This window comes from Coffea eugenioides, chromosome 11 (genome assembly GCF_003713205.1).
Source record: "Coffea eugenioides isolate CCC68of chromosome 11, Ceug_1.0, whole genome shotgun sequence".
NCBI lineage: Eukaryota > Viridiplantae > Streptophyta > Magnoliopsida > Gentianales > Rubiaceae > Coffea > Coffea eugenioides.
In genome coordinates this window covers 44,304,979-44,326,809 of record NC_040045.1, presented here as the reverse complement: position 1 = coordinate 44,326,809, position 21,831 = coordinate 44,304,979, and the positions used below count along the sequence as shown (strand labels likewise).

Here is a 21,831-nt window from a genome sequence, read left to right as displayed (position 1 = left end):
GTTAGTTAGTTAATTAGTTAATTAGTTAAGCAGTTAATTAGTTTAACATACAAATAGTTTGTTAGTTTCGGACAGACAACAACTTTAGTTAATTAGTTAATTAGATAATTAGTTAAGCAGTTAATTAGTTAATTAGTTTAACATACAAATAGTTTGTTAGTTTCGGACAGACAACAGCTTTAGTTAATTAGTTAATTAATTAATTAGATAATTAGTTAATTAATTAATTAGATAATTAGTTAATAGTTAATTAGTTTAACTATTAACTAATTAGATAATTAGTTAAGCAATTGTCAAGCAAATAATAATTGTCAAGCAAGTAAGGGCAAAATTGGAAGAAAATTCTTATCTCACTTCTACAAAAGCTGTCAAGGAGGTTTCTGCAACCAATTGTTACTGTTTAGGGGAAGTGAATGCAATTTCTAAACCTAGAGGGGAGGTCAGTGCAAATGTCAGAAATCTCAGGGGAGGTTTCTGCAATTATCCCTTCTTTTATAAAGCTAAACGTGACTGCAAAAATCAATCATCATCCTCACATTACCTATGTATAGTGCAACTCAGTCATCATCGCCACATAACAACTAAAAGATAAAGCTAAATCACAAGAGGTGTCGATCTTGATTAGTCAATCTGAAACAGTAGGAAGTGATGTTTCATAGATGGTCTTATGAAACAGCAGGAAGTGATGGTATTTGTCTTGATGTCCTGCTGCTGTCTTCATTTCTCCCTTAAAGCTTTCTCGGACTCTAATCTTCTTTCCCTCTCCAGAGCTTCATTTCTTTCTCTGCACTCGAGCAGCTCTGCGGCATGTGACTTGGGACTCGGCTCTTTTAGTTCTATGCCTGTTATATTGCTTTACCAATTTGCGGATGTGCTGTTTCTGCATCTCAGGATCATTTTTCGGCAACAACACATGTCGATTGAATCCAAATACATCGCGAAGCCAACTTAGATACTTAAATCCCTCTTCCTCGTCGCATTGACTTCCAAGTTTAGGCCATGCAGATAAATAGCGCCTAATGCTTTCTTTATTAGTGGCCAACTTGCTCTCATACTCCAACATCATGATATTCTTCAATTGCCTATCTTGCTCGTCGAGAGTTTCTTCTTCATTGCTCAATTTAGCAACTGCTTCTTCAACCACATGCCTCAGATTTTCCAATTTATCAATTTCTTGATGGACCTTTTGCCTCATATCTTCCACAACTTGCATCGTGCTTTGCATTAACTCCTCCATTCTCCTTTTATCCTGGCTAAGTTTGAAAAGATCCTGGAGATGCTCCTTCTCTGAACTCATGTTCCTGTAGGAGGATAAATATAATTAACATTATGCAGTTTAATAACATTTCAAGGAGTCGTCTTTCACTGATAGTACAGGCAACTCCAAATAAGTCCAAGACAATTTGCTAAACCAAAATGCCTAGTATGCGCAGAAATTGACAAGTTTCAACAACAGAAACCACAGGTTGTAAATATGAAAAATAACACAAACTGAAAATTCCCAAGACTGAACAACGTTTACTGCAGATGGAAGCAGAACAGTTCTAAAAGCAATTGAAGGCCATTCAACCATCAAGAAATTGCGAAGTGTTTTTCAAGAAATAGAAAACTAGCCTCAGCAATGAAGACATGGAGCGATTAGATATGCATCGGCTGGTTCTTAATCATTGCATCTCCATTCAATCATCAAGAATGCTTTTCAGGAAATCATAAACTAGCCCCAGCAATGAAGACAATTTGTAATAAACATACATTTCCAAGAAAAACGATGAATCGACCACACAGTGCTTAACTTAAAAAAGAGGATTATCGGGAAGCGAGGGGAGGAGTCGTGGCGGAGGGCCGGGAGTTGGAGTGAGTTTCCCGGCTAGATTTTGGAGTGAATAGGTCGGATTAGGAGGGATATTTTTCCGGTTCAGGATTTAGTGTTTAACAGAGTGCTATGATCAATTATTTTTCTAAAACAAAAAAGGATAAGTAGTGGGATTATTGATGCACTTTTATTTTTCTTTATCATTTTCAGATTTTTTATATTTTATAGTAATTTGTTAATTTGAATTCTAGTGTACTAGGATCATTAGATACTGACTAAAGCTTCTCATAGTTTCGTGCAAATTGAATAAATTGACCTTGAAGTTTTTTAGATATCTCAAAATGACCCCTGTACTCTAATTGCATAGAAAAACTCTTTAGCACAAGGTTTGAAATTTTTGATCTACTCCTAGTGTCTCATAATTGAAGATGCAAATGGGTGGCTCTGGTTTAAGACATTGGGAGGGGTTAAATTAAACCTTCTTATTCTAATCCGAATCTTAAACACATATAAAATAATCGCAATGCACATTGTGATAATGAAATAAAAAAAATTGCAACTGCTGTATAAAAGTCTCAAGCTGATAATTTTTAGGCTTAATTACAGTTAACCTTTTTTTTTTTAAACTTTTATATATATGACCAAAGGATTTTCAATTATTGGGTAAATACCCTTTTCTCCCTTGACTTTAGATACACCATGGTAGGAAACAAGATAATGTGACATAAACAAAATAATATTTGGTGTGTTATAAATGAGATTAAAAAAATGGTTGAAAAGATAAAAAAACTTCATTGAAAACTGTATTTGTGATACAAGTAAAATAATATTTAAAATAATTTGATTACCAAATACACTCAATATTTATTTTGATATTGTAATATTTTTTATGATGTAGTGTATGTGATGTAATTCGAAAGATTAAAAGGTAGTTGAAGAATTTATTTATGATATAAACTAAATATCCGAGCACTCCATTTCCACATAATATCATATTTTAGTTTTAAGTCAAAATTTGCCACCTTATGACTAATGTAATAGCCTTGGTATCACAAAAGGCACCCATCTTGTGGGGAGGTATGAAGCGCGAAGATAAAGTCAGGGGAAAATCTCCCCTCGCCTTAAATAGGGCGGAGGATAGGGGTGGCAATTTTCGACACGACCTGAAAACACGACACGAACCTAACACGAAATTAATGGGTTTGGGTTGAGGTTTTGGGAATTCGGGTCAGAATCGGGTTGGACCCGAGGAACCCGAAAAGAAAACATGTCGATTTCGGGTCAACCCGTGGTGACCCGATATGACCGATATGACCCGTTTACGAATTAAAAATAATTTAATAAATATAAAAATAATTTTATCTAACTAACCTAAGTTATTCTTTTTTTCAAAGGCATTAATTACTTAATCATAAATGAATTTATTTAATTTGTGTGAAGTTGAAATTATTATATTTGGACAAATAATATATTATATTATTTTTTACTTTTATACTGTTTTAATTTATTTTATATTTTGTTTGGGATAAAACACTTTTACGGTGTTTAATTTATTTTAGATTTGGTTTGGAATTACTTATTTAAATTTTTATTACTTGATTATGTAATTAGTTTTGTGAGAAATTGATTTTATTAGAAATTACAGTGATAAATTAATAAATTAAAATTAAGTTTCGGGTCATTTCGGGTCGACCCGCCAACCCGTCAACCTGAAATTTTCGGGTTCGGGTCAGCATACCTGACCCGTCACGGGTTGGCGGGTCGGGTTCGGGTCAACAGATTTTCTGGCGGGTTGACCCGAACCCGACCCGCAAACCTGATTTGGACCCGAATTGCCACCCCTAGCGGAGGAGCATATCTCCACCCTATTTCCACCCCATCTCTTGTATTAATTAAATAAATATAAATAAAATTATTAATTACATCTATTTGGATCCATTAATTTTTCAAAAATTAGTTTTTCAAATACTATAAAATTTTTTAAAAAGTACTCTAAAAGTAGTTTAAATTTTTTTAATGTTTAAAAAGTATTTCAAAATATATTCTAAAAACTCTACTACTCTTAAATATCCCAAAATATATTCTAAAAATATCCCAAAATATACTCTAAAAACTCTGTTGCAATAAAATTTTTAAAAAATACCCCAAAAAATAACTAATCCAAACGGAACAATTTTTTCATGTTATGTTGGATTAAACTATTAGTTTTTTTCCTAATAATAGTACTATTAGTAGTAGTAGTGTTAATATTAGTCTTTTTTAAATAATAGAGAGAGAGAGAGAGAGAGAGAGAGAGAGAGAGAGAGAGAGAGATGCCTTATGGCCTGTGGACAACAGCAAAGTGGGGCAAGGCAAGAGTGGGAGGAGTTTTATGACAATGCCCCTCCCCTTTCCTAAACCTGCCCCAGTAGTGTTAAAACTTAAAAAGGACAAAAAAATTAATAAAGGATGTTTACGAAGAATATATATGATGATTTAATAGATGTTTTGATAAAAAATGATACAAAAATGGGATAAAAAAATCCTTTGCAAAAATTCTTTTTGGGATAATTTCAAAAACCTCCCATGAGGTTTTTCATAATATCACTCAACTCCCCTAAAATTTTTAAAATCTCACTTATCTTCCATATCAACTTGACAAGACTAAGGGTGCGTTTGATAAAACTGGAATTTGAAATCTGAAGTCTGAATCAATTAAGTGATTGAATTATTAAGTATCAAATCTAATATATTTGAATACATATTACATTCAGTGATAAGTGAATAGTTTATCACTTAATTTGAAAGCAAGTTTTGTCTAAAAAATTCAGTGCCACTTAATTCATTCAGATGTTCAATTTTTGGTTATCAAGCGGTCTGAATATGTTAAGATCTGAATCCATTAAACTTAAGTGTTGAACTGAATTATCAAATAGGGCCTAAATATTTCTACTAAATCCATAAATTGATAATATTACCCTTGCTCTAATAACTATTTAATCGATAAAATAAAAATTTAAACCAAAATATGTAGATTAAAAAAATAAATTGATATCTAATAATAATCCATATTTCTCTATATTGAGATCGTGGTGGAACAGCAAAGACCGTGGGCAAATTAAATCTAGTCAAAATCAACCACTTAGAAGGATTTTGGTGAGTAATTGACACTTTGAAAAATTTTGTGGACAGTTATAAGGAAGTAAAAAATTTTTTTTAGGAAATATATTTTAATACATGATGTAGTTTAAGTAAACTGAAAACTAAAATAATCTCTTTATACTTGTGAATTTTTCAAGGTGTAAATTTTGCTTTTATTTCAATACAACAAAAATAAATAGTTCAAGTCAAGAAATATATACGTTATAAAAATTTAATTTTTTTTTATTTTTTTATTGCTATTGTAAACTTCATAAGCAAGATAACATAAGAGTAATATTAGAATAAAACTTTTATCTTTCTTGTATTTCCTCCAAACGAGCTAAAATGTTACAAGAAATATCAATCCAAAAGAGGTAAGTAAGACTTTAAAAACCTCCGGGGAACCAAGTGATATTATGAAAAACCTCAAACTATATCCCTTTCTGATATCCCTTTCTATTTTCCTGCTTTCATTTCTTTGTCTTGATGTTGTTTTTCTCTTACCCAAACTATAATGAAGTGTAACTTCATTTTACATCAAAGATGGAAGATTCATCTTTCATCATCTTTTCATTATCATGTATCTGTGTCGAACGAAGTGATGAAAATAATGGGGTTAGATTACGTAGAATTCCACCATGAAAAATTAGTGGTAAAGCTGAGTGCCATACTTCCAAACGCACTTGAAATGTTTAATCTGAAATTTAGAGTCAACAGCTAAAGAGTATCCATCACAAGGAACTGAAGAAGTTTGCAAGCTTCTTCGACACTGACTGATGGGATTCATCAAAGAGTTCCTCATCATTCTCATCGTAGTCATCATCGCCCTCGAAAACCAAGTGAATTCCATGCTTTTTAAGCTTAAGGCCATTAAACCGCGGGTTTTCTCTCATTGTCACCGCTATCTTATCACCATCTTCCAACATGAAGACGAGCTGCTGAAACTCGTGAAATCGACACAAGTATAGCTGATCCTCGTCTGTGTCGGGAACTCCAAGTAAGTACAACGTTTTGGTGAAAATGGCATCATTCAATCTGATGATCTTGGCTTGTATATCAACGATGGCTGGAAGTTTCTTTCTGAAGTTGTCCTCAACTTGTTGATCAAGAGAGACTACGACACCTATAATCACAGCCTTAAGTTTGAGATTCTTTCGAATTGAAAAACGAGGCAATTCTGGAGCAAACCAACTCGGAATTTCAGTGCCGGGAACACACAGATAGATTATATGCCTTAAAGCATCCTGCAAGACGTAAAACATTTGCTTATACTTGTCATTTAGGATAATTTAACTATAATGAAAATGAAGAAAAAAGGAAAGAACCTTGGAAAGTCGTTTTTTAATAGCTGGCAAACATGAATTGCAACCACCGGTGTATAGCCTTCTCAATGACTTCAAACATTCAAGGCCGGGAATATCTGTTATCTTCTTGCAATTAGTAAGTTGAAGTTCCTCTAGATTTCCCAAGCTTGATATATCAGCTAGATATTCCAATGCATAACAATTGGCGACGTTTAACTCAACCAAGCTTGAAGGAAGCGGGGGGAGAAGTTTGAGCTCTTTGCATTTGGGTAGAAGCAACTTTTTGAGAACAGAAAGTCCCCTCAAGCTGGAGGGAAGTAGGCGAAAATCATTATCACCAAGATTCAGAGTCTGCAGTGAAGATAACTTCTCAAGATCATCAGACAACTTTCCTGATATTCTCCAGGATCGGGCATCCAGTTCTTCCAATGAGGAGAGGCCTGAAAAGGATTTCGGAAGTACTACAGGCTGAATTTGGTGCTCGGCAACCAAATCTGTCTGATTGGATTCCCTGCCATTGTTATTAGGCGCTCCAGAATCAGGTTGTTTTGCCATTCTTAGTACTTTTAAACGTGATAGCCTTCCAATTTCATCAGGTAATTCAGTCACTGCATTTTTATCCATATAAAGGTACCGCAAACTTGCCAAGTTTCCAATTGAAGCAGGTAGTTTTCGAAGATTCTTGCAGTTGTTCAATTTTAAAGTGTCAAGTCTCTCCAATAAGCCTATGGATTCTGGCAACTCTGCTATTGAGAGATTATCCAACTCCACATCTCTCAGACTCAACATTCCGCCAATTGAGCCTGGTATAGAATCCAGCAGTTCAATGCTCCCCAAATTGAGCTGCTCAAGGTTATTTAATGCACCTACCTGATCTGGAATTTCCTTCAGTTGTGTTCCTTCTAACTGAAGACTAACCAAAGATGACAATCTGCCGATAGAATCAGGCAATTTACTGAGGGATCGGCAATGACCAAGCATAAGGAACTTGAGATGAGATATTGAACCTATAGATGCTGGTAATTCCTTGATTGAACTTCTATCAAGGCAAAGTTCAACCAAAGAAGTAAGATTGCCAATTGAATTAGAAATTGACGAAAGGGACTTGCACATTCTCAAATTTAGCAACTCGAGATTGCTCAAGTTCCCAATAGAATCTGGCAGTTTCTGTAGAGCAGTGCCACTCAAAATAAGCTCCCTCAGAGAATTGAGATTTCCTATGGAATGAGGCAGTAGATCTAGACAATAGCAACCAGCCAAATTGAACACTTCAAGATTCTTTAGGCGGAATATAGTGTCCGGTAATTTCATTATAGGTGTTCTATCAAGTAGCAGTTCTTTCAAGGATCTCAAACCACTTAAGTCCTCTGGTAATTCCCTTAAATTAATGCAACCAGAAAGGATCAGTTTCTCGAGATTCCTTAGCCCAGATATATCACTTGGAAGCTCCAAAAGGTTTTCACACTCTTTGAGGTTCAAGTAAGTCAATGTACCCATATCACCTAGTGAGTGATGGATCTTGACTAGTCCCTTGCAATGCTCAAGAATCAACTTCTCTAAACAGAACCCGGACAAATCAGGGATCTCTTTTAGATGATAGCAATTACTGGCATTCACTACAAACAGCTTCTTGGTCATCTATGCAACAGAAAATTTTTATTTGTTAAAGATCAACTGATTAACCATATTCTTGAAAGGCTAAGAGGATGAAGGTGACCAAGCCCAGAAGTTTGTTTATATTCGAATAAGTCTAACTTTTACCCCGAATCACAAATTTTTTGAAGCATAAATATCATGCTGCGGAAAATTAAATGATGATGCTGCAAAAAGTCAGCACTTAATGAGCATTTAAGATTGAAATGTATCTCATAGAGAACAAAATGGCTCAACCCTCCTAGCAAACGGCTCTTATGCCCCACACAAGTTTGGCTTTTCCTCCTTAGTAGTTCAACTACCTGAGATAATTAGATAAAAAAAGTGACACAGGTGCAGAGTTGGTGTACCTTTTCACGGTAATCTCAAGAAGTCATAAAGGGATTCTTGGTATCTACGGGATGTGGTAAAGAGTTCAAAAATAGAAGACTGCCGAACAAAGTTTGTCATGCATTTTTGATAAAACTACTCATATATTTCATTGATGGCTTCCTCATAATTTTTGTTCAGTATGAAAACCTATGTGTACTTATCTTTTTGAGTTTTTTTCAGTGATACTCTTATTTGTTTCTTCAGGGGGAAGGTGAAGAGATATACAGGGAAATTGAATTTAGTGATTGAATCATGAAACTAACCTTGTTCCGCTGCCAATGACCCATAAAACTGTGACCCCACAGCTGCACAATGCTGCTTTGAGAGATATCAAGTATGGCAACATCCCTGGAGCATAGAGCAGAAGGAAGGCTTTCCAAAGGGCATCCTTTCCATTGCAGCCACTTCAATTCAGCAGGAAGTATCTCGAAGTTACCTTCCAACTTCGCATGATTAATTTGGAGAAGCCTCAGATTCACCATACCCTTAAAGGACTCTGTGTTAAGCAAGTCTCCATCTTCTTTTGCAGTATGCCCAAACCATTTCTTGTACTGCTTCTTTAAGAATATAACTGCTGATTCTAAGGCTGGGAATTTTCTTGTGTTGACCTTATCTGCCTTCTCACTGCTCAACTTCTGCTTTTTTCCGAAGTCAAGTGTGATGCCCTCGATGCTTCTTGTTCCCTGTATTAATTACTCAAGGACTATATTAGCCAGATCAGCAGATTCAAGCGGTGAAAGGTTCAAAGATACAAGCATGGGGAGAATAATTAAGATCCAGGAAATAAAATATAAATCCAGAAAGCGACATTTTGTTTTACTAATTTTCCCAAAAAGCAACTTGTAGCCTTCGGTGCAGTTTGCTTTTTGGCAGCATACCCCTGCCTAAGAGGTTCCAGTTATCAAAGAATAGATCCAACCAGAATGAAGTAATGACCTTCAATCCTGATGAGGTTGGCATGTATCAATGCAGTAGTAATTTCAGTATGAGTATCAAGAGGTGCCACAGTTACCTCGAGCAAGATTGAAAGTTACTTTGAAGAACTCGAGCTTAATTAGACTGATTTGTTAAAATATGAACTGTCACTTACTATATTCACACTTAATGTAGTATAAATAGGGAAAGATGAAGCGTGTTTTTCAGTTCATACCTTACGATTCTTCAATACCATCATTATTTCACCTTGACTCCAGAGTCTACTGCGTTTACCAGCATCCGCATAGCTTTCACGTTGAACAATTTGCCTTCCCATGTCTCTGATTTGGTCATGCATCCACAAAACATTTCCCTCAATGATCTTAACCAAAGATCTGGCGGTAAGATCTGTTATTGCTACTTCAGCATTGAAGCCACAACCCTTAAAAATGTCAATTGCGTCTTCTCTAATCAGGTTGCTGTTAACAAAAAAACAAGCAAGGTCCAGAAATACACACTTCTCTTGATCATCCAGTCCTTTGAAGCTAATCTCTAACACATCTTGGAGATGATTGGGGCGAATTTGTTTCAGCTTTTCCAGTTCATCAATCCATTCCGTTTTTCTCCTCTTATAGAACATGGAAGAACCAATCACTTCCAGGGCCAAAGGTAGTCCTCCTGTTAGATTCACAATTTGCTCGGACAGCTTCATAAAGTCCATGTTAGGTTTCTCTCTTCCAAATGCATGATAGCTAAACAACTGTAATGCTTCAGGGTAAATTAGCCCATTTACTTCATAAACTTCATCAACAATATTTTGGGGTAAAACTTCCTTAGTTCGAGTTGTGATGATTATTCGACTTCCTTCATAAAACCAATCTCTCCCGCCAGCCAGTGCGTTTAACTGGTTTGCATCATCAATGTCATCGAGAACAAGAAGAACTGGCTTATCGTGAACAGCTTCCTTGATATAAATGATTCCTCTGGCGAAGTCGTGTATTGTTGGTGGCACGGTTGAGTTTACATCACCAAGAAATTTGCTTTGTAGATAAGTCAAACCAGAATCCTGTGAAATTTGTCTGACATTGGAGATAAAACTCCTTGTCTTAAAATGACTGACAAGTTTATTAAAAAGAGCCTTAGCTAGAGTGGTTTTGCCAATCCCTCCCATGCCATGAAATCCAATAATTCGGACACCATTGCCTTTGACATCTAGCTTTCTCAACAGTATATCAAGGCGTGAACTTATTCCAACTGGATATTTGGCCACGCCTAAGGGCGTATCGTTCAGTTTTGCCATTATCTTCTTCACTAGGGAATGGATAAGGTCTAATTCATTCCTGACATAAAAAATACTGTATCATCAAGAGTAATCCACAAAGTCTATCAACCTTGATTCTCATTTTGCAATCATTTATTTTTAGGTGAAGTTTAATGGACCAAAAATCATAATTTTGTAACGTTGCAAATTCCAAGCATCGAGCCTTACCACAGAGAGGAACGTTTATATTACCTCCTCCTCCCTAATTTTTTTTTTTTTTGGTTAGGTCCGGGAAAAGAACAGGTATCCATATTTGGGTCGCAAAAGGGTAAGCTAGTTAGAAAAAACAAATATGCAATTTTTCTTAGTTCGAAGTCCCAAATGTTGTGAGGTGTTGCATTGACTTGCAGTTGGTTCAATTATTTTAGACACATAGAAACACACACAGGTCTTCTTCTCGGTTGTTTTAGATTTTACAAAATGTGATTAGAGAGAAGAATCAGAATCAGTAAAAGCTACCATTTATGTGATTATAAATTTTAGCTTTTTCGTCATTAAAAAATTTATAATCAAAATACAAAAGCAACAGACAATATCACAAAAACTGATTATCGAAAATCAGAATATATAATCAATTAAAATAATCAACCGAAAACAAGTCCATAATTACTTGATTGGCGCATCATGAGAATATGATGAGCTGCTTCGCAGAAGTCATTCTGGACAATTAGGTTATAGGAAGTAATCAGAGCCTTCCTTCAACTCTTTAATCACTTTCCGTTTTTCTGCCATTAAGAAAACTAAATTGAAATGGTGAAAGGGATGTGATTTAGCCTCTAGGGTTATATACATTAAATAGCTCATGACAAGGAAACGACTGCTTAAAATCAATTTTTAAATTCTCAGTTATGTGTGAGTACATAAATAACCAACCATAAAGGAAGGCGGGAATTATAATTTGTTGTCCTTTATAACTTGCAATAAATTAATTAAGTAATTAAACAGACAGACTTATGTAGATTCTACAACAATCAAGTCTAACTATTAAACAAATCTTTATGCACCTTTATGAATCCAACTAGTAGTATTACACGGTTGCACCTAAGCTGTACGTTCTGGTCTACTGAGCTTGCCAAAAGCAACGCATTTAACTGTCTTGTTCTTTAGTAAATGTTATTGGTTCATTAGGAGTTTATAATGTTTCTTAAGGGATGATGTTGGAAGAGTATAACAAAATAGTGTGTGTTAGGTTTATGAGTTAATTTTGTTAGTAGTGTTTTCTTTTTTCTTGTCCTAGAATGAGAAGAATGCTTTCAAACAAGAGGATTGAGAGCTCATCCCATCTTTAGATTATTAGAAAATTTACACATGCTCCCAATTCCCAATGCCTAACTTAGCCAAGAACAAATTAACTTTAGAGAATCCAAAGGAAAATATTAAAAAAAAAAAAAAAAGTTTCCAACCAATTGTGTTGCCAAACGGGTAAAAGAGAAGGGGAAAAATGAAAAAAAAAAAAAAAAAAAAAAAAAAAAAGGAAGGTAAAGAAGAGTTCTCCTACCCTACAGCATATCTTTGACAAAGAGCAGGAGGAAGTTAATAATAATGCAGCAGGAGGTAGCACGTACGTACCAAGTCCTGGAATCCCAGCCGGAGATTCGTCCAGCCTTGCTCATGGCATCCCTCCACCGGCTTACCTTATCAGCCGCCACATCGGTGTCGTGGTTTCTAAAATCCGTCTCAAATGGACCCTTTTGTCGCCTCACATCCGAAGGATCCACCTCGTAAAACACCGGCAGCATCAGCCTCTTACACTCCAAAATAACAGCAAGCTCCTCCAGGCACCACTTTGAATTAGCGTAATTCTCGGATATCACCGCTATAGAAGCCGCCGAGTCTTTGATCGCGTCCACGAGACTAGGCGCTATTTCTTCCCCTCTCTCTAGTCCCTCATCATCCCGGAAAGTTCTGACACCCCGGAGTACTAGTTCATTGTAGAGTCGTTCTGTAAAGTTGTGGCGCGTGTCTTCGCCTCGGAAGCTCAGGAATACGTCCCACCTGAATCGATATGATGGGGTTGAATTGGATGATGAGAACCACGCAGCATCGTCGTCTTCGTCGCCCATCTCTCATTCGCCGGAGACTGCAAACGGAGTGAACGGAGAACGTTAATATATTGGTTATTGAAACAAGCTATCACCTTATACTTAATGGAGTATAAAAGTTTCGCATCTTCATAAGTATTAGGAGTACGAAAATTGTTTGGTGATCATATTAAGCAACGAATATCATAGTTGAGGATGCCTCTAACTTTTTGACATGCACCTGGAAATACTTCTACAAACAAAATCTGCATATTACCTCTGTACCCTACCTGTAGAAATTCTGGTGATTTTCTTTGAGCTTGAGTTGCCAACAATTGGCAATTCGGCAACAACAATATGGAAATACAAAGAAAATTTTTTGTTGAGTTGCATGTTAGAAGAATTATTTTGGTCGGAGCAAATCCACGAAATGTCGCAGTAATCAAAAGTCACAGCACGAGTAACAGTATTGACCATTGAGATTAGCAAGTTGAAAAAGTCATATGGTCTTTTTCTTTTTAAGACTGAATTTGGTACTAGATCTGTCAACTCTCGGTTGTACAGATTATTGCTTTCCACACTCCACCCAAGAAATTGGAATTATTACGCCAATAATGCGAAGGCACGTGCTAACAACAACACGTTGGACCGTCTAAATTCATCGGATGGTCCATATTGGATGGGACGTCATGATTTCATCCATCTGTTTTTCCTTGGTTTTAATAAGCACAGCAAAAAAAAAAAAAAAAAAAAAGGAGAAATGCCATCTTGCATTTTTCTCAAAAACCAAGACCAACTAAAAAAGTGCTTCGATATATAATAGTACAAGTAACGCCTACAACAGAAGAATTTGTATAATATCGGGGGCTAATTAGTAATTACCTGTTACTCATGCACGGTTATATGTCTAGGCATTACGTATAGGGTACTGATGATGACACTACTGGCCAATCTTAATTTGTACTTCCGACCAACATAAATGTACAATTGAAGATTGATGGTACGGGACAATGGAAGAAGAAGAAGAAGATCAATTTTCACGCTCAACACCCAGCGCCTTGAGGTTGAGGTGGGATGTTTTCTTGAGCTTCCGGGGGGAGGATACACGGGACAACTTCACGGATCGGCTCTACTCGGCCCTAGATACGAGCGGCGTCCGAGTTTTCCGAGACAACAACGGATTGACTCAAGGAGACCAGATTGATCGAGGCTTAGTCGAGGCCATTGAGGACTCGGCAGCTGCCATCGCCATTATCTCAGATAACTATGCATCCTCCAGGTGGTGTCTCGAGGAGCTTGCGCACATCTTCCAAAGCCCACGACTCGTCCTTCCGGTCTTCTACCGGGTTGATCCGTCGGATGTTCGACGCCAGAGGGGGCCATTCGAGGAGGATTTTAAAGCTCTGGAGGAAAGGTTTGGAGTTCAAAAGGTGGTCAGATGGAGGAAAGCCATGGAAAGAGTTGGTGGGATTTCTGGATGGGTTTATAACAACAGGTAATGCTCATGATCAATGATCGTATACATTCATTTTTTGTTTCTCTCGTCTGTATTCATCGGCAAATGTTTTTTCATTCTTGAGCAATCCTTTTTCGTTTTTGTGATAGCTAAACTGTTCTTACAACAAAATTAGCACTCTAAAAGAAAAGTATATTGCAAAAAAAAAAAAAAAAAGCGAAAACCCTAGCGCAGCATCATCGACATACAGAATTGGCCTTTCCTAACCATAAATTAAGGAACAAGCTTTTGGTTCTTGGATACATGAACATATTAATGTTTGTTCGAGTTTCATAGGGTGATAGCGATATCAACTTCTCGAACATCCGCTAAAGACCTTTTAACAGCAGCATATTGCGCCTTTTTTTTTCTTTCTTGTAGCAAATCATCTTTTTTACTGCATCCAAATACCTTCTAAAAATAATATGAAGACAAAAGAATATAAAAATTAATATGTTTCAAAATTTACACTGTATTACTATATATTTAAAAAAAAAAAAGCCAAGACAAATTCTAAGTTAATACTATACCTTATTTCCTGCGTTCATACTACGGCATTTGAAAAAGGAAAGAAAATATTTTGGTATGTTAGAAACGTATTTCTCAAAAGATAACATGGGAAAAAGATTTGCAGAGCACAAGCGGTAGCTCTATATTGTGGCTCGGGTAGTCCATCTAGGCTTCGGAGGGAGATGACATTAGAAAGTAGTATATTTTTTCGAGAGCTCTTCGAGAAAATAAAATTTGCATGATTAATTAATTGGAAGCATATATAGTTGGCACACCATTTTGTCAAAAAAATATATAGTCGGGACCATAATTTTTTGTATCTTCTTTTAAAAAATCCTCATTGGTGGCAAAAATAAACCAATTTTCTAGAATTTTCTTTTAAAATCTTAGTTGTTTTCTTATAGTCAAGTAAAGATCTTTAGCTGTTTTCCTATTGAGTAATTAGTATTTTATTTGATAATCATTTGTGTGGTAGTTTCCAATTTTTCAAGTATGTTATGCTATAAATAAATAGCGCATTTTCCAAGGAGAGTCAGTAGAGTACTTGTAGGATATTTATTGTGGCGTGACTTTCTTCTATAATTTAAGATATCAACAATATGATCAGTTGTATTGATTATTCTCTTTTCATAAGTAATCATTTTTATCTCTTCAATTCTATAATTCTTGTGAGTGTCCGTAGTTTCAATATTGGGCTGTGCGTTGAGGCGAAATATGAGAACTTGGATCCATCTGCAAGAACCAACACACGTAGGCGGACTTATACTTAGTAGGTGGAATCGATTAATTATCTTTGTGGCATTCTAAAAATTTCAAAAGGTTAGGGCATTATAGTGTAAAATGAGTCCAAACGACCAAAATACTGATGTATTGAAGCTTGACTTAATTTATTAGTTAACAAACTTAGAAACAGCGTCAAGCTTGGCTTGATTATCATTTCTAGCCAATTTTGAACGACCTCTCGAAAAAGTGAAATGGAATCGATCCTTTGTTTTTTCTTTCATATGATTGTTACTAGTTATCAAGTTTTTTTTTTTTAGAATCTCTCACTTACATTCTTTTTTCCGATACCATCCAACCCATTTCTTCTCCCCTAATGCCTCCTCTCCCACCTATCTCCCTGAAAAAAAAAGTTGAACTTATGCTGAGTTGGTGAAGTTAACAAGCGTACAATCTTATTCAACGGCTATCCTAAGCATGTTTTTTCCTTTTAACGGTTACCCTAGGGCCTAGGTTGTGAAAATTGACTTGCCAAAAATGAACAAAAAAAGCAAATTAAATAAGACCGCATCAAAACAATATTCTTATTATCACCATGTAGTTTTATTGCTACATCCACTTGTACTTTACTATTAATACTTCACGTGCAAAGCACGTGGTTATATTATTTCAAAATATATGCATTATTTTTTTTACTTTAGACAGTTGTTTTTAGGATACATTACTTAGAAATCATAGATCTAAAATTTTTCAAACTTTTCTAAACTATGAGGTTAATTTGTAGCTTAAATTTTAACACACAAATATTAACACCATTATGTTTTGTCAAATTTATTATATATTCATGATATTGTTACACTTATTAAATCATAAAAGTTGTAATTTATTATACACAATAGAACGTTGTTAAGCAGTACAAATAGATACACAAGCCAAATATGGAGCGGTAAATAACTTTGATAAATAGTAGTAAAGTAATGGCTCAAACTGTAAATTTAACTTCTAGAAGGTATTAGAGTAAATGAATTGGTTTCTACAATTTATGTTACAGATTTTGATGAATAATTGAAAAATAAAATGACCAAAATACTAAGGGTTTTGCCATTCGTACTGGTTTTTTGAATGATACGTAAAATACTAATATTTATAACTTCAATTATCTCTCTATTTTATAATACGCTTGTCTTGGTTGTTAAATTGTCTTCTGCTTGACTTTTCTTTTCTGTTTATATTTTATACTTGGATGACTATAGTACGTGCAGCAGTTTGGTCAATAATAAAATGTATTTCAAATCAACGATAACATGCATAACATGAAGGCTAAGGTCGTGACTAATTCAAAATTGTCAAAGAAGAATCTGAAGCTATGGAAATTTGTTGAAATGTGTTCTATTTAAGCAATATTGTCCAATATTCCATAGTATTACTCTTCAATCAGCTGAAATGTGTTTAAATTTGTTGAGACTGAATGAGGGGTTGGTACTTGGTAGAAGCTTTGCATCTTAGATGACAATATATCCTAATTATAATTCAACCTTCTTCTGCAGGCGAGATTTTTAAATACAGAACTATAGGCTATCGTAGAGTTGTGAAATCGCAACAGTTTAGCTAATGCAATTTCTTACTTCATATTACACTGCTGACTAGTGGTATTAATTTGCGCAATGGCACTCATGCGTTCCAAATTTATTTGATTTGTTCTCAGCGAAGAGTCGGATTTGATACAAAACATAGTCAAAAGGATTCTGGCTGAACTGAGCAATTCCCCTGTGGTTGTGGCTTCTTACGTTGTGGGACTTGATTTTTGTCTGGAAGAATTAGTGGAATTGTTAGACGTCAAGCAAAATGGCCAGCAAGTTCTGGGTTTGCACGGACTGGGTGGAATTGGTAAGACAACTCTTGCCAAGGCTCTCTACAATAAACTTGCTAGACACTTTCAATGCCGCAGCTTCCTTTCCAGTGTTAGAGAAAATTTTAAAAGTCGGCAAAATGGTCCTGAATTCCTTCAGAAAAAGATTGTTGGTGATCTTTCTTCACACAAGGTGCCTCCTACTTTCTCTGATGCCAAATCTTATGTGCTAGAAATGAAGAGGATACTGAAACAAAACCGAGTTCTTCTAGTTTTAGATGACATTGATGATGCAGGACAACTTAAAGAACTAGCTGGCTCGAGAGAATGGTACTCTGAAGGAAGCCGGATAGTAATTACTACTAGAGATGCGGCAGTTTTACCAACTGATTTTGTGGATAAGATTTATGAAGTGAAATCTTTGGGAAAGTCTGAGTCACTAAAACTTTTTAGTCACCATGCATTTAGAAGAGAGAATCCCACAGGAGCTTTCCTTAATTTGTCCAAAGAAATTGTCTCCTGTACCGGTGGACTACCGTTGGCACTAGAAGTCTTTGGTTCTCTTTTATACGGTAAGAGAATAGTAGAGGAATGGCAAGATGCTTTGGCAAAGCTGAAACAGATCCGTGGGCCTGAACTTCAGGGTGCCTTGAAGATAAGTTATGATGCCCTTGATGTTCAAGAGCGGTCGATATTTCTTGACATTGCATGCTTGTTTCTGAATTTGGAAATGAACAGAGAGGATGTAATTGATGCGCTGAGAGGCTCTTATTTTGGAGTAGAGACTGCAATTACTACTCTTGTTTCAAGATCCCTTATAAAATTTATCGATTCTGAGCAGTTATGGATGCATGACCAGATTCGAGACATGGGAAGACAGATAATTGTAGAAGAAAATTTATCAGATGTTTATGGACGCAGCAGAATCTGGAATCCTGCCGATGTTTTGGGTCTCTTTCAAGACGGAAAGGTTGGTTATACTGGAGATTCTAACCTTTACTTCCTGTGAAGCTTTGCTTATACGTCTTTCACTAGTGTATGATTGGTCTCGATTGCACCGTCCAAAACACGAGAAAATGCGTGTGCAGACTAAGATGGTGAAAATCATACTGCATGCTTTGCTCTTCTTTCCAAGTCAGCAGATTTCTCGACTTCCTTTTCTATTAGGGATTTTGTGGTTGCACCATGCTGACATTCACGCATAATTGTTTATTTCTTGATGATTGCAGGGTACTCGAGATATTCAAGGAATTGTCTTAGACCTTGAAAAGAAGAACTTCCCTAGGGATAAAAAGGCACGGGCAATTGCATGGCAACAACTTCGTCAAACACCCAATTTTACCTCTGCAGTAACATACTTCAGGGAGATATACAAGGAACATCATCACCGTTATGCAACAAAAGATGGTGAAGTCATACTTAATGCTACATCATTTGAATCAATGGTGAATCTGAGACTGTTACAGTTCAGCAATGTGAAATTGGAAGGACATTTGAAACGTTTACCTGCCCAGTTAAAGTGGTTACAGTGGAGAAAATGTTCCCTGAGAAGCCTTCCTTCTGATTTTTTCCCAAGGGAATTGGCGGTCCTTGATCTCTCAGAAAGCAAAATTGAAAGAATCTGGGGACGGAAATGGTGCTGGCATGCTCAACAGGTACTTCTGATGTACATTATCGTTTGGTTGGTCTCTCGATTTAGTTATTTTGGATAGTAACATGCATCACACATTATACAAGAAAATCAAAGTGATGTAACTGGTCAAATCTTTTGCTTTTTTGCCTTTGTCTACTATTAAGATTCCCGGAAGTCAAGAAAACATATTGTGTATAGGTTTGTCTAGTAAGGATCTGTTCTCACATATAAAGTGGATTCTGCTTGCAAGACTCTGATTGCATTCATAATTCAACCAAAGAGAAGCTTTCTTTTTGCACTATGGTCTCCCTGCAGTGATCTAGAACCTTTATAACACAACGAGTTCTTCAATATGCGTCTCATCCCGTTTCTTTGACAACTATATGTTTTGCTGTTTTCAGGAATGAAGCAAATGATGAAACATTTTGATATTTTTAACTTTTTGGAAATAAATGCAAATGTGCATTTGCTTAACTTTAATCCGTCATTCTTTTCCTTTATCCGTGCAATCTATTTCTTTATAGGTGTCAAATAACTTAATGTTATGAATCTTCGCCACTGCAACAACATTACTGAGATCCCTGATTTATCTGGGTATGAAAAATTGGAAAAGCTGATCCTGGAACGCTGCACCAAATTGGAGAAGATTCACCAATCAATGGGGGACCTTCGATCATTGCGTCATTTGAACTTGAATCATTGTTTAAGCCTCGTTGAATTTCCTGAAGATGTTTCGGGACTTAAAAATGTGGAGATTCTAACCCTCTCTGGTTGCACAAAGTTGAGGAGTCTTCCAAAGAATATAGAATGCATGATTTCATTGAGGGTACTTCTACTTGATGATACTGTGATAGGGCACCTACCAGAGAATATTTTCAGGCTAACAAAACTTGAAAAGCTTAGCTTGGAAAGATGCTCGTCACTGAAACGACTGCCAAGACACGTAGGAAAGCTAATATCTTTGAGGGAAATCTCTCTATACCATTCTGCATTGGAGGAAATCCCTGCATCTTTTGGTTCCTTGCGGAGTCTTGAGACACTAGATCTGATGTGGTGCAGATCACTAACTGTAATTCCTGAATCTGTTGGCAATCTCAAATCATTAACAAAATTCTATCTTAGTGGCAGTTCAGTAAAGCTTGTGCCATCATCTATTGGTTACTTGTACTATTTGAAAGAATTGTCACTTGGAAAATGTTTTCATATAAAAATGCTGCCTGCTTCAATCGAGGGGCTATCTTCCTTGACAGAGCTTCAGCTAGACGACATGCAAATTACGGGTCTACCAGATCAGATTGGTGCCCTTATATCAGTCAAGAAACTTGAGATGAGGAACTGTAAATTACTTAGTTCACTTCCTGACTCCATTGGAAAGATGTTGGCTCTGGAGAAATTGATCATAACAAATGCTGCCATTACAGAGTTGCCAGTATCTATAGGTTCGCTGGAAAATCTCTTTATCTTAAGATTGAACAAATGTAAGAATTTGCAGAGATTGCCAGATTCATTTGGAGACTTGAGGAACTTGCGCCACCTGTTAATGGAGGAGACTGCTATGACAGAATTACCTGAAACCTTCGGTAAGCTTTTGAACTTAATGATATTGAAAATGGCAAAGAAACCGGACGGCCAACTTGCTCAGAGTTCAGAAACAATAGATCCAGTTATAAATGTAGAAAGGGAAGCTGAATCGATTTTGCTTCCACCTTCTTTCTCAAAGCTCATCTCGTTAGAAGAATTTGATGCTCGAGCATGGAAGATCTCTGGGCAACTACCTGATAATTTTGAGAAGTTGACATCATTGAAAATTCTGAATTTGAGTCATAATGACTTTTTCAGCCTGCCGTCTAGCATGAGCGGACTCTCCGTTCTGAGAGAGCTTTTCCTATCCAGTTGCAGCAAGCTTAAAGCTCTTCCTCCTCTTCCCTCGAGTTTGCTGAATATTAATGCCTCAAACTGCATAGCACTCGAAAGCATACACAGCCTTTCAAATTTGACGTGTTTGCAGGACCTAAACCTCTCAAACTGTGGAAAATTGGTAGACGTCCCAGGTATTGAATGTTTAAAATCATTGAGAAGGTTGCACATGGTTGGATGCACTTCATGCGCCCAAGCGGTCAGGAAAATTGACAAGGTACTCTCTCTCTCTCTCTCTCATAGTCAGCTTATGGTGAAATATTTGTGTGCGTTATTGGCAACATTGAGGCTACTTGAAGTATCTCTGTCCCTGCGTTCGCAGTATTGGATGCCCACATGCATATTATTATTATTATCTGCAGAACTTGCATGTTTTTTTTTGGGTTTAAATGCAGGTTGCCCTGAAGAATCTGGGCAATTTGAGTTTTCCTGGAAGTGAAGTTCCAGAATGGCTAACTTCAGATGTGGTTAGCTTTTCGAAACGCAAAAACATTTCGCTTAAAGCTGTAATCATTGGTTTCGTCATCTCTGTGGATTGTGGAGGACTAGTTGATTCCCGACATCAGCTGCCTGTAGTACCTGGTGTTAATGCAAAGATCCTCAGGCTGAACGAAACAGTACATACTTCTGGCATGTTCTTGGCAGGAGTGCCTAGAACGGACGAGGATCAAACTTATTTGTGCCGGTACGAGGACTATCATCCCTTAGTTTCCATACTAAAAGATGGCGATAAGATAGAGGTTGGAATGCAGAACCTTTCAATTTTTGAAGGGCTGCAGCTGAAGAAGCGGGGAATACATTTGATATTTGAAAATGATGATGATTATGATGGGGATGAAGAATCGTTGGACCAAAGTCAACAATCCATATCAGAGAGGCTAAGAAGATTCATAGGTTCTCCCCGAAAAGGTGATCTTATCACGGGCTCAAGAGGAGAAAATAAGCAAGAACTGCAGAAGCATGTCTCCGATTGCTTCCAAGGGATATTGGGCTATGCTAAATATAAGCCAAGCCTAATTGTCTTAATCTCACTGATTCTAGGCATAGCGTTTGCGTGGTGGCTAAAAGTTTAGACTGCATTGTACCGTACGAATTAATTCAATGGTTTTGGTTGCCAGATAAAATTGTAGTTTTAATTAATCAATCAAACTCCATTTCTCTGTTATACAGGATGCTTGCCATGTGTCC

General features: G+C 36.4%; 2 protein-coding genes across 2 annotated transcripts; one reads left to right on the top strand and one right to left on the bottom strand.

Moving 5' to 3' along the window:
* Positions 1–5,535: 5,535 nt before the first annotated feature.
* On the bottom strand, positions 5,536–12,930 carry LOC113753899 (disease resistance protein TAO1). The gene is made up of 6 exons (XM_027298173.1): positions 12,810–12,930; positions 12,068–12,578; positions 9,413–10,517; positions 8,526–8,945; positions 6,259–7,875; positions 5,536–6,177 (listed from the first exon to the last, which is right to left on the bottom strand). Exons 2-6 carry the CDS (start codon positions 12,559–12,561, stop codon positions 5,665–5,667), a joined length of 4,149 nt encoding a protein of 1,382 aa, XP_027153974.1. The 5' UTR covers positions 12,562–12,578; positions 12,810–12,930; the 3' UTR covers positions 5,536–5,664.
* A 599-nt stretch (positions 12,931–13,529) lies between these two features.
* Positions 13,530–21,810, top strand: LOC113752679 (disease resistance protein TAO1-like). Its single transcript, XM_027296762.1, has 5 exons — positions 13,530–14,014; positions 16,950–18,063; positions 18,323–18,748; positions 19,265–20,860; positions 21,039–21,810. Exons 1-5 carry the CDS (start codon positions 13,530–13,532, stop codon positions 21,714–21,716), a joined length of 4,299 nt encoding a protein of 1,432 aa, XP_027152563.1. The 3' UTR covers positions 21,717–21,810.
* The last annotated feature ends 21 nt before the right edge of the window (positions 21,811–21,831 follow it).

Coding starts and splice junctions, on each gene's coding strand:
- LOC113753899 (XM_027298173.1), bottom strand. CDS start 12,561: ATGGGCGACGAAGACGACGATGCTGCGTGGTTCTCATCATCCAATTCA. Junction 8,946..9,412: donor TGGTATTGAAGAATCGTAAG/GTATGAACTGAA, acceptor TAATTAATACAG/GGAACAAGAAGCATCGAGGG. Junction 7,876..8,525: donor GTCATTGGCAGCGGAACAAG/GTTAGTTTCATG, acceptor TCTGTTGCATAG/ATGACCAAGAAGCTGTTTGT.
- LOC113752679 (XM_027296762.1), top strand. CDS start 13,530: ATGGAAGAAGAAGAAGAAGATCAATTTTCACGCTCAACACCCAGCGCC. Junction 18,749..19,264: donor GGTGCTGGCATGCTCAACAG/GTACTTCTGATG, acceptor GTCAAATAACTT/AATGTTATGAATCTTCGCCA. Junction 20,861..21,038: donor CGGTCAGGAAAATTGACAAG/GTACTCTCTCTC, acceptor GTTTAAATGCAG/GTTGCCCTGAAGAATCTGGG.